This window comes from Rousettus aegyptiacus, unplaced genomic scaffold (assembly GCF_014176215.1).
Source record: "Rousettus aegyptiacus isolate mRouAeg1 unplaced genomic scaffold, mRouAeg1.p scaffold_m13_p_3, whole genome shotgun sequence".
Lineage (NCBI taxonomy): Eukaryota > Metazoa > Chordata > Mammalia > Chiroptera > Pteropodidae > Rousettus > Rousettus aegyptiacus.
This window is the reverse complement of record NW_023416306.1, coordinates 148,024,546-148,038,018: the sequence shown is the minus strand read 5'-3', so window position 1 is coordinate 148,038,018 and position 13,473 is coordinate 148,024,546. Positions and strand designations below refer to the sequence as shown.

The 13,473-nt window shown below is 37.4% G+C and overlaps 1 protein-coding gene across 7 annotated transcripts in view; it reads right to left on the bottom strand.

Moving 5' to 3' along the window:
- RAD51B (RAD51 paralog B) overlaps positions 1-13,473 on the bottom strand; it is a 556,279-nt gene that overhangs the window by 430,155 nt on the left and 112,651 nt on the right. For 3 of the 7 annotated variants that reach the window (XM_036238433.1, XM_036238435.1, XM_036238434.1), the window contains exon 8: positions 4,584-4,673. The exons of the other annotated variants lie outside the window; for them this stretch is intronic. In XM_036238433.1, the coding sequence (XP_036094326.1) occupies positions 4,584-4,673 (90 nt within the window). The remainder of the gene's footprint in view (positions 1-4,583; positions 4,674-13,473) is intronic. 7 annotated transcript variants of the gene reach the window in all.

Sequence of the window (13,473 nt, the reverse complement as noted above, 5' to 3'; positions counted from 1 at the left end):
CATCTCCAAATGTTTTCATCTTCCCAAACTTAAATTCTGTTAAGCAATGAATTTAATAATGAATTTTAACATACGAACATAGGAAAAGTCTGAACGGGCATACACCAAAAATGTTAATGGTGGATAATGCAATTTTAGGTAGTTTTTACTTTTCTACTTTTTAGTCCTCTATATTTTAAATTTTTTCCTAAAAGAAACTGCATTTCTAGTGTAATTTTTAAAAATAATTTTAAATGAATTTTTTAAAGACATCGAAAGTTTGAACATTAAAAAGGAAAAGAAAAACAGGATTACGGGCCATGCTCATCGCCTTCTTTAGATTAGTAACTAAAATACTCCATGATTGATCTCAAGCAACTTAAATTTTCAATGTGTTTTTCACAATGAAAAAAGAAAAGCCAACACATCGTCAATTGCTTAATAAATACTGCAATACTTGAAAATAAAACTGATCACTGCGACATAGATAGCTAATTGTCCACTGTTGCCTACTATTCTCTTCTTCCTAGTAATAACAACCTCAACGCTGGGTACGTTGATGCCCAACCAAAAGACAATATTTACTGGTTATTAATCTTGCAGTTAGCTGTGGCCATGTGACTAAATTTTAGTCAGAGGAAGTGCTATGCCCTTAAAGGGAAGGAGCATACTCTTTTCTCCTTGCTAGATATAATGCTGACTTGATGGCCGACGCTCCAGCAGCCATCTTAAACCATGAGGCAACATGCTAGGAAAGAGGGAGCGATAAGATAAATAGATATTTTTGTTATATGCAGTCGACCTAATGTTAATTGATACAATTATCTTCTAAAAGTCTTATACCCGGTCATATACCTTTATAAACAATGATCATAAAAAGAATACCAACAGAAACCATTAAGTCATAAACATTACCAAAGTCAAGGATGACCAATTCTCAACCTTCTTCCCATTTGAATTCTCTATAGAATCTGCCACCGTCAACCATGCCAACTTTCTGAAACTCTTTTCTCCCCTGAATCAATACTTTGCAGATTTTGCTCCCAGCTCCTTAGCAGTTTCCTTCCAAAGCTCCTTTATAATCTGGTGGTTAATTTCTCTAAATTCTTTTGACCATGATGAAATTTTTTGTATGTTTTTAATGGCTGTGTCAGTAATCAAACTTTCCTTGAAGCAGTCTGCTATGGACGTAATCATGTCTGTACAAAATTTATATGTCAAAATCCTAACCCTCAAGGTGACGGTACTTGAAGATGGGGCCTTTATAAAGTAGTCAGGTTGAGATTAAGTCATGAGGGTGGTGCCCTCATGATAGATTTAGTGTCCATATAAGAAGCGACACCAAAAGATTGCTGTTTCTTCTCTTTCCTGTTGTGTGAGGACACAGTAATAAGGTAGCCAAGTGCAAGCTAGAAAGTAGAACTGAAGTGGCCAGAACCTTGATCTTGGACTTCTGAGGCCCCAAAACTGTGAGAAAATAAATTACTGTTGTTTAATCACCCAGTCTGTGGTATTTTGTTACAGCAGCCCAGGCATACTAATATACATTCGCTCACTCGATTGTTACTGAATCCTTAACAACTAATTATTTATTGAATGCCTACTATATCCCAGAAACATTACATATTTTATCTCCAGTCCTCTTGATAATCTCACAAGCTAGAGACTGTATTCATTTCAGAGATAAGAGTCCTGAGGCCCAAAGAATAATTACCCAAGATCCCAAAGCTGGTAAGTAAAGTCAGAATTCGAACCCAGGCTTACTTACTCTAAAATTCACTACTCTTTACACAACCATGGCACATACAAGTCTCCACCTCAAAGAGTTTATGGTATTTTACAGAGACAAGGCAGGCAAATAAAAAGCTGAATGATTCAAACGGTTAATAATAGTATCTGAGAAAACAAAGAAATAAGAACTACTAAGAGGAAGAGATTATTGAATTCAAAAGACCATTAAATGTTCCAATTTCTCCCTCATAAAAATACAGAGAATTACTTTTAAACCAAATCTTTGTTGAAACCCATCCAAAGCAAGTAAATAAAATTGTGGGAGACACTACAACTTTGAAATAAAGATAAAACCTTAATAGAACTTACTTTGACATTTAAATTAGTACCTTTTAAAAGTCACCAAAAAGCATTTTCCTTCTATAAAGTATGTAGCAGGTGATTTGTTTCATCACATCTTAATCTTTAGGGGGAAAAATTACACAGAAGCTTAGCTTTTCTGAATTGTCTACTAAAATTAATGAGTTATTGACTAAAAAAGGATAGGGAAAATAGTTAAAACTCTTTTCTGGAAGCGTATAAAATTAGATTATCTGCTTGTGTTTGAAGATAATTTGAAAAGGTCTAAGAAATTTCTTCACAAGAACTAAAAATGGTCAAATAAAATTTTAACAACCCATAAATTAGACAAGAATGTAGGACACAAAGGACGCAGCCCCAATTTTGGGACAATATAGCTCCAATTTTCCTAAAGTGATAGCTAGCTATTTCACTACTAAGCAGTTTTTTAAAAATGTAATTTTAGAGTTAAAAAAATTTTTAATGTACTATGCTTTTATAAAAATTCAAAATCTTCCATGGAGATCTATGGTAGCCTACATATACAATGTAGGGGAAAAAATACAGTACTGACCGATAAAAAGCAAATTCAATTTGTATTTTCTATTGGTCATTAGAAAATATTTAATTTCTAAAACAGACAAGATCTATTTTGATAATGCCTTTTAATTCAACAAAAATTAAAGCTATTATAACTTGATTTTATAACAAAAATACCATGTTTTCATTATAAGTATAAAATATGCTCATTACTGGAAACAAAATAAAGGATAAAGAATAAAACAGTCATGTCCTCGTCATCACCAAATATTAACATTCCCTTCTAATTAGCATATTTTTGTATTTTTTTTAAAATTGATCATTTTATATAAATAAGATATTCACATTGTTGCTTTTCTTTGTTTTCACTTAAACATATGGCATTTTCCCACATTGTTATAAAGCCTTCAAAGAAGTCATATTTAATTTCAGGAAACATTCCAATGAATTTACTTAACCACGATTTGCTTTAAAGAATGATGTTGCTTTTTGTTACGTTAATAACACCATGCGGAACATTTTCATGTATTTTCCAATTCACAGATAATTATCACAGATAATTTCCTTAGCATAGATTCTAGCAGTGACATTACTAGCCAAAGTCATATAATCAGCAAATAGCAGGACCTGGGTTAAGAGATGTGGTAGGGTCTACTGGTACTGGTTCATCAGTTGTTAAGCCAGTTGTTAAATACCGACATCATTAAAAACTGAACTTTGTAAATATACAATTAAATGGAACTTAAAACAAAGATAACAAGTTCTCAAAAGTCATTTTTTGTTTATTATGTTACTACATTTTACTATTATATTTGTTCCAAGTCGTTTACATCTACCGTATCAAGATGGTGGGAACACTGCTACGTGACGGCATTCTACTGCATCTCTCTTCCCCACTGCACGCTCAGTGACGTCATGTTGGCAGCATAAGTGTGTCCATAGTGGGAGTATTCATATCATAAACATTGGAAAATGTTATAAATTTGCTCTTTTAAGCCCCCTAGCGAATCCAGAGAATTAACCTGATTATTCAGATGGTGAGCTATGCATGTATCTTGTTCATTTTACCCTCAAACTTTCTATTTTCTACATATCTACACCTTTAAAAAGCCCTCAAAAAGATGGAAGCGGATACTGACATTTAAGCATTTTAATCAGTTTGACTACTTGAGCCACTTAAAAAATGTTTATAACAGATTTTTTTAACAAAACTGTTGAGTGGCTGTCAGTGATACAAAAATGTTTAAAGCTTCAAGTAAAGGAGATAAGATATGAACAAAGAATGATTTAACAAGATAAAAAATGATGAAAACCAGAGTCAGCGGTCTGCCCTAGGCATGGCTCAGGCACTTTCGGTGTCGGTATCTCTTCTCTTGAGGCCCAGTGACCTCCCTTCCTGGGGAGCCAAGTGAGGTCAATCCAGAACGGGAACCTAACCTGGAGAAGAGACACCCCAGCAAGACTCTTTCGGGGAGACTACCGGCTCCTCACGTCCATGGGCCAGACGGCCCTGGCAGGAGCGGCAGCAGCACCACTACCCCACAGGCCCTGTACTCTGATCGCTCTTGTCCTGAAGCCTTGGGGGAACTACTGTCTGCTCCCCCTCCAGACCGCGGGCTCCAACGGTGCCATGGTGGAACCCCAAGGACTTCTCAAAGAACATCGAGGTCAAGGAAGGGGGGTTGTGCTTTGAGTGGCGGCCTGTGGCCCAGATCACTGATGGGGTCCGGGTAAGAGGGGCTACTCCTGGGCCTGCAGGCCTGGGAGATGAGCTGGCCCTCAGAGCGGAGGGGCACCAATACCATGGTGGGCGTAGCCACAGCCCTCACCCCGCTAGTGAGAGTCATGGGGCTAGGACATTGGGTAGGGGAAGGCGTACCATCAGAGCAAGGGGCCCAATGCCCCCCAATATCCATCCAAACCTCAAGGTGAGGCTGCTGGTGGTTTTGGACATGGAGGAGGGAACTCTGGGCTGTGCTACTGGGGGCACCTACCTGGGGCCAGCCTTCCACAGACTGAAGAGCAGAACCCTCTATCCTGCAGTAAGCGCTGTCTGCGGCCAATGCCAGGTCTGCATCGGCTACCTGGGCGAAAACAGAGGTGCGGCCTGGGGCAGGTGTGAGGAAGCTCAACAATAGTAGAAAAGCACAAGTCTTTCTCTGCCCTGCCTCTTACCCTATTCAGTAGCAGTAATGGCTAAGGGTCTTCACAGCCATTACCTAATTTAATCCTACCAACAGCAATAGAAGTAAAAAGTGAGGCTTGGGAAGCAACTTACTAGGAAGTGAGCCCTCAGAATGGAGAGAGGCCCCCCGAGGGATTAGGCCTTTACAGGAACTATCAACCCCCAGAGCAGGGGTACAAAGCATTAAGTGGGTAGCAGGCTAGGTGCACGAGTCCAAAAGGAAGAGGACTGGCAGAGCCGGGCACCCAGGGTGTGTCCCAGATTTCTTGGGCTCTGACCTATGATGCATATCTACTTCCTCAGGAAAATTACAGGAAGGAGCCACTGAGGCCCGGCACCTAGGAGAGCAGTGGGCAGGATTTGGGGTGGGGAGGTTGCAAGAGAGAGATCTCCTTAGGGAAACCAGTGGGGCCAGGGCTTGGAGCTGATTGAATTTAACTGTTCTGGGCAGCTGTAGTCGTCAGCAGAGGCTGAATGTTTCTCCTCCTGTCACCCATGGTGAGCTGTTGTTGCAGAGTGGAGGGCCGTCCTCCTCTCACCTCTTCGGCCCAGCCCCAAAGCCTCTCTGGAATCAAAGCCTGGGCCATCTCCAACCCTGTCATTGTCGCCTTGGCCTGCTGCTTAGAGAGCCTTAGCTAGAGCTTCACCCCCAGCTCTGACTGGGGGTGTGTGATTCCTCCCACCTCAAGGGCAAATACAGAACTTCGAGATGCTTCAGAACTCCCTCTCGACCAAAGCGGACTCAGAGCAGGAAGCAGAAGAGAACACTGTAGTTTAAAAATGTCTGGCTGGTGCCCACACCCCTACTTACCTTTTCCTCTTTCTCTCTCCCAGAGGAGCCACATTCCCTTCTGCACCTGAGCTGCCTGTGTGTGTGCCAAGCGCTGGGGGCTGCCAGGCTGGGCCAGGTATCTGCTCTGCCTTTGCCCCCTGCGATGAAGTACTACCTGCTCTACCAGTGACCCTGTAATATCGCAGATGCATGGGGCCTTTATGTCACCCCTCACCAGGGACCAGGGAGGAGGCACTGCTGGCCTAGACCAGCTATGTGAAGCCAGTGAGTTTGTGGGGGGAGGCGAGGCTGGGCCCCTACCCCAACCCAAACTCTGAGGAGCTCAATAGCCCCAGAGCCACCCAAGAGGTGAAGGGAGGGAGCTGTTATTCATGGCTGTAGCAGCCTGGTACACAAGACATTTTTTCCAAGTAAAAACAGTAAGAGATGTGTTGCTGTAAATTAAAAAATGAGAAATACCATAAGATAAAATGATACAGAGATGCAAAGAAAGGAGAGATTATCTCCTGCTGCAGAATTTTAAAAGGTCTACAAAATATATAGCATTTTTAGATGAATTAATAGAATAGTGTCATAGAAAAGTGAAATACTTGTGAAATTGTTTAAGGCTATCAAAACTTCATTCTCTTCCTTTTGTAGCATTTTTACATATCTGCTTTAAAACATATTTCTCCCCATTCTATGTTATAATGTCTATTATATCCCTCTACCCCACTATACACATTCATACCCCCAGAGAAGAGCTTTCTTTATCTTTGTATCCCTATCATAGTATATTGTGCAATCAATGTTTCTTTAATGAGTGAGTGAGTGTAAGAATAGATTGATGAATAAAAATTCATATTTATGAGCTTATAATCTACTAAATATGGTCCTAAGCATTTTACATAAATTAAATGATTTAATTTTCACAATACTATGAGGTAGATTATCAATGAGAGAACTAGGCCATTTTACAGACTAGGAAACTGAGTCACAGAGAGATTAAGAAACTAGTCCAAATTCATACAGATAGCAGGAGAGCTGGAATCTAAACCCAGCTAGTCTAACTCTACAGCTCCTGCTCTTCACCATTCCACCATATCACCTCTCAAATAAATGAGTGAACAGCATTACAAATAGTACCGAATCCACGTAACTCCTTCCACTTTCATTCATTCTTATATTATTTCCAAGTCAAAATAATAATAATAATAATAATACATGCTTCTAAATTATGTATTTCAGTCACTGTAATTAGTTCATTCACATTCAGCGTAGTACAGGTCTCACTCATAGATCTCGAAATTTAAAAATATAAAATAACTGTCTCACATTTGGCAAGTTTTGATCATGCTAATTTCTACATGTATTCCTAATCAAATATCTGTTTTTAAAGAATATCCCAAGTTTGCCAGTTAGAAAGACAAATATATAAATAGTCAAAAAGAATGTTAGATATTCTATTTGAGTTTCGATAATCTAACAAGGATACCTTTCTTATCTGTGTGCTTTATATTGTTATATATTTATAAATGTAGTGGAGAGTAGAAGATATAGTGTAACTGTGTCAAAAATGTAGCAAGGTCAGGCACTGTAGAACTGAAAAAAAAAATCTACTAGGATGAAAAGGGAGAAAGGAGGAAAAACAATCTTTATCCCTGATAAAACATTTTTATAACAATGGAGAGTAAAAGATCACTGACCCTACCAATAAAGAGTTGTGATTTCAATACCAATGAAGAAAAAGATAGCCATTAGGTAAAATTATCACATCAAGGCCAATATGTTGTATTTCTATTCATAAAAAGACACAGAATCAATTTACCAATCAAGTTTGGTAAGTTAGTCCAAGATTGTTGTCAAATATATTATTCATAATTTATTGATTCATTTGGGCACTGCTTCATGAACAAATTCAAATTTATTTACCATACTCCAGCTCTAAGAATGGGTAAGAAAGTTATATTCCAGTTAATCTAACATTCTGATTCAATTTTGTCATCTGTTAAATAAATTTGTTATGGATTGAATGAATTAATATTTGTAAAGTACTTAGGATAGTACCTGGCATATAGATTAAATACTGTATGTGTGATTATTAATTAAAGTGATATAATTGTGATAAACTGTATTTCCTAAAATGTCCTAGGCATATTTCTGGCCCCACATGCTCTTCCAGAACCTTGTCACTCCCCATCAAAAGGGGGAGTCCATTTTTCTCTCCTTGAACCTAGATGGACTTATGACTGTTCTGATCAACAGAGAAGGCCAAAAACATTGTTCTGTGATTTCCAAGTCCATGTCACAGAAAGGATACAGCTTCTGCCTGGCTCTTTCTTTCTGGAATGTACACTCTGGGGAACCCAGACACTCCACTTAAGGAAGCCCAAACTAGTCCATTTGGAGAGATCACAAGGAGACACACATGTGAAGAGAAACTAGAACTTTCCTAGCCAACAGCCAGCAACAAATGTCAAACATATGAATGATGAGCCTTCAGATGATTCCAACTCCCAGCCTTTGAGCTTTCCAGCTTCAAACATTGTGGAACAAAGAGAAGCCATCCTTGCTATGTGCTATCCAAATTCCTGATCCACAGAATCTGTGAGCATAATAACTGACTTTTTATGCCACTAAATTTTGGGATAATTTGTTACATAGCCATAGGCAGTTCCTACAAAAAAAAAAAAAAAAAACTCCCACACTTAAGATTTGCATTTCAACTAAAGTAAAAAAGATTTTAAAGTGGTGTGGACAAAAACGGTGTTGTACAGAAAGTAACCTCACAGGGTGATCTGATCATAAATTCCTAATTGGGCAGGTCATGGTGGGTAGTTACACTCCAGGTATGTTAGCTTCTTTAGTAAAAGATTTATCTTTGCCTTCAGCAAGCCCTGTTCATTGTTTCTGTGCATCTAAGATAACACACCTTTAAATGCCTCTTTTCTAACCCCTCAGAAGAGAAACCACCCTCAAGAGAGCACATAATCTTGTTAACTGTCCTTTAATCCAGTGGTGTCCAACCTTTTTGGCAGTAGGGACCGGTGCTCCTATGAGAATCTAATGCCTGATGATAATCTGAGGTGAAGCTGAGGTGGTGATGCTAGCGCTGGGGAGCGGCTGTAAATACAGACGAAACTTTGCTCCCTTGCCTGCTGCTCACCTCCTGCTGTGCAGCCCGGTTCCTAATAGGCCATGGACCAGTACCAGTCCAAAGCCCAAGGGTTGGAGACCCCTGCTGTAATCCGATCCCCAACTTGCTTATTTCCACCTTCATGGATTCTTCCTCACATTCCCTCTTTAATTCCAAAAGCATAAAAATAGTTACAAACGTTCATTCTGGAAAGCACTTTTTTCACTGTTACAAAATTAAATGTTATGCAAATAGGGTAGATATAAAACAGAAGAGAGACTCATAAAACAAAGTAGAAACAACTGTCAGGCATCCAACATATTATAACAACAGCAATAGCTAACAGCTATTATCCTCCATGTATAAGGCACTGGAAAGAACCATGATTTAACACTCCTAAAAATCCCATAATGAACTATATTATCTCTATCTTACATCTCACATGCAAATGAGAAATAAAATACCCCAAGACTAAAACTATGAAAAACAGATTTTCATCTTGTTTTGTAGATTTAGATGGCTCTCTTTAATAGATTATCACTGACTATTGCTAACATAAACCAGAGATTGGCAAACTTTTTCTTAAAGGGCCATATAATAAACACTTTAGTCTTTGAAGACTGTATATAGTCTTTGTCTCAGTCTTCTTGTTTGTTTGTTTGCTTGCTTGTTACAACCCTTTGAAAACATAAAATCATCTTTGCTTGTGTGGGCTATAAAACATGCTGTGCACTGGCTGGGCCACAGTTTTCCTGACAAACCACAACAGGGAAATGCCGAATGCTACAAACTCAAATTAATAAACCCATTTTTTATTATAATACTTATAATAGCATCTGTAGTTATACTAAATTAAGAAAACATCATTTCTGGCTCTAGCTTATTATTATCCACTAAAACCACAAGCTTCTCTGAACTGTTGGAAAGTGAAACTGTTGACCCAAACACCCATAATTTCCATTACAATAAATGTCTATTCATAATTGACATTCACCTACTTTGAAAAGGTCTGGAAGACTGTCTGAAAGAAATTCCCTCTCTAGAGTTTAACTGCTTCTCCAGGCTCTCCATAGATATCTCTGTTTGTTTATTGAGATTCATGACAGCCCAGTGTGAATGATAAAACACTGAACACTTCTAACATTTAGTGTCAATACTTTGTGAGAAAATGTTTATTATTCTTGGCAGGAAATGATGGAAACTGGTAAGAAATAGCCAGACTGCCTTTATATGTAAGTAAATTGGAATTTTTAGGGAACAGTTCCCCCTAGTAAATTTGTCTACACACAGCTTAATCAACCAAATTTACAACTGTTAACAGGTTGTGCCTCTGTACTCTCAAACATATAAATAAACTTCTTAACCAGAACAAAAACAGGTTCAGAGTCGAGCTGTTTAAACTGGAACTGGTAAAGCCAGTACCTAACTGTAGTTAAAGCTACTGTCAAGGAGAATCATAATCTTAGTAGGAAAGTTGTTTTCTAGTTTCCTCAAAGCTACAAAGATGTTGCTCGGCAAACATTTCTGTGATCATCTGAAACTGAAGGTACATGATCTCATTTAAAAATAAGATGCCCAATCTAATGCCAAATCAAACACTCACATTTTTGAATTGAGGTTCCAAATTAGGAAAAAGCTAATTACTTAAATTCAAATTGGAATGGGAAAGATTTTTGAAAGCCTATAAATCATTACACCCTTAGAAATTGGAATGAGTACGGGAGTGAGGAAATGAACTCATATGTTCATGAATGTTTATTCATTTTTCTTAAGAATGCAAAAATAAATAAAGTTTAAGTAAGACATAATAAGTATAGGCTGAGAATAGATCAGAGTTGATTACTAGTAGCTAAGCTGTTTGCCATGTCATGTTAATGGAAACAAGTTACCTTGCTAAATTAAATTGCTTAGAACAATCATCGGAAGAAACAACCAGCCCAATCACTAAAAGGCATAGCTAGCCAATTGACATCTTATTTTTAGAAATCCCTAAAAAACTGGAGTATTATTTCAAAACATCTGATACCTTTACTATTGTTTATGACTCTACATTTCTTGCATCTAAAAGACAAAGAAATACAAATCTTTTGTATTAAATACAAACAAAATAGAGCAGTTAACCATACAGAAGAATCTATCACCCATAAAAATAGCACTATGAACCTATATTACTATATAATTGACAAAGTTCATTTATTATAAGTTTAGCTTAAACAATACCATACCCTGTATGAAATCTAAATTTTATGATAGCTACTCAAATGCTATATTATCTGCCAAATTCTACTTTTGCTCAAATTATTCCAATATGATTTCAAACGAAGTGTCCACAGGAGAAGCTGATCGGAAGAAAAAACTCAGGTATACACATTTTCCAAGTACTGGGAAAGGATCCAATAACATTTAAAAGAATGACATTAAGCAAGAGTATCTATTTATAAGCATCTGATTTCTTCTGATACAGGAAATATTTTTATACTGACAAAATAGAGGCCATTATTCTAAAACCTTATATATTCGTATTAGAAAAACAAAGAGAGATTTGGCCTCAATAAATAAAATTAATTAAGTGTTACAGGACCCCAAACAGCTATCGGCTTCGTCAATGCAGCTATATGTCTGACGACACAAGGTTTCGGTTTCAATGATCTTTGTCCCTGAACTTCTGTAGCATATGTGGACTAATCACATGGTCAAGCAGTTGATTATACTATATAGGTTTGTATTGTTTTCAAGACATTTTTTATGTTGCTATATGTCTTTAAAATCTTTTGAATCTCACAGCCAACTAAATACATCAGAAGCAATTCTTAAGAATGACTCACTAAAAACTCTCAGTGTTGTGGAAAGGTAGGTTCCAATTATATCTAAAGAGCTTTGACCACTAAGTTGAGAATTTGCACTTAATTCAGTGGATCACGACAGGCCATGAAAAAGAGTAAAATGATAATAATTATTTGAAGAGTAATCTAGATATATTGTACAGGATGGATTAGAAGCGTGAAAGACTGGAGGGGAAAAAAAAACTAAACTAAATTAAGAAACTATTCAATTATCCACAAAAGAGGTGTTCGGTGCCTGCACTAGAGTGGTATGAGGGGAAATATAAAGGGGCATAGAAACGAGTGAGTAGATTGAGGTGGACTGTAAATAAATAGTCTCAAACTAGTAATTTTTTAAGTATCAGAGTAGAAAGAATACTAAAAAATGGTTAATTTTAGTTAAATATACATTTATGGACACCCTACGTTGTGCAAGGCACTCAAATATGAAAACAGATCAATTCTCAGGATGCTCAAAATCTAGTAGGGCAGACAGACAATGGTCAGATAATAAAATCTGACCATAATGAATATTATAATATAGGTATAAACAACATGTTATTGTAGTCCAGAGGATAAGATAATCGATCCTGAGTAGAACTGGGAAGACCAATGTTTTAAGCCTGAGTGACTGTTAGAATAATGATGTTTTTGCCAAATAATGTGTATTCTTTCTTTAAAATGTATCTTAATCTATCTCCCTTAAATCTCTTTCTATTAACAAAGTGCAAGCACAGGTCATCTTTTGTCTGTAATATTACTTCATGAGACTGCCAGCATCAAGCTTAATCTCTCACCCAGCTTCTCCTCAGTAGAGCAAGTCGAGTTAAATATCGAAGTTTTAGCAGACTGCTTTCATCATGCTACTCTTTCTGCTCTAATGACAGGACTTTGGTGATTTCTAATGACTCTGAGGATCAACCTGTTGCTCCAAAACAGTCACTTCTCCAAGTCCTTTCATCCTACCTTCTATCTAAGATCTCATTTCGGTCATTCCTTTTCATCCCAGTTAAAGAGCTATATTCTTATTGTAAAGATGATTCAAGGAGCACTTGACTTCTGAATCAGAAAATCTGGGACTGCACTCTGGCTCTGCCACCTCCTGGTTATATGGTATTGGACGAGTCAGTGCCTCTTATTTCTGTATCTGAAAAAATAAGCAAACCTCATGGGGCTATATGGAGGATTTATGTGAAGTTTTTATAAAGTGAGAAGAGCCAGGATATGAACTTCTATAAATATGAAGATAGTTATAGATCCATATTAGGTAAAGTCAATTCTTTACCTAATGAATGATCAGTCTAAACAGCTAAGAGCCTGGATCAGGGGTTGGCCATCCCAAGTTTCTGCCTCCATTTGTTTTGGCATGCCAGGCTAATGGGGGGTTGGGGTGACGTATTAGAAGATTTTAATCTATATCTGTAAAGTGATTTCCCAAGATGCCTGAAGCTTTTGGCTTTGTATCCCTATCCAAATCAAATAAACCGAAGTTTTCATCTATAACAAAAAACAAAGACTAACTGGCCTTTCAAAGCTTGATTAGATTAGCACTTCCAATAAGTGTTCCCCAGTCTGTTTTTTAAAACATTTATAGTTTGCGAAACATTTTTACTTACTATTCTCCTCTTCTAAGTAAATGTTTTGCTAGAGTCTTCTATCTAGTCATTTGTTGACTATCTATACAATGTTGTCCAGTAGAACTTTCTGCAATGACAAATATGTTCCAAATTTGTGCTATCCAGTATGAAAGCCACTGGCCACCTCAGTAGCCATTGGCTACTGAGCACCTATAATACAACTAGTACATCTAAAGAACTAATTTTTTACTTTAATCTTAATTAATTTAAATGTAAATGGTCACAAGTGTCTGCTGACTACTGTTTTAGACAGCTCAGATATATTGCATGTGTGCCAGAGACAGACCTAATAAAGACATAAAATCTGCTGACAAGGCTGACAGCCAGTGTCC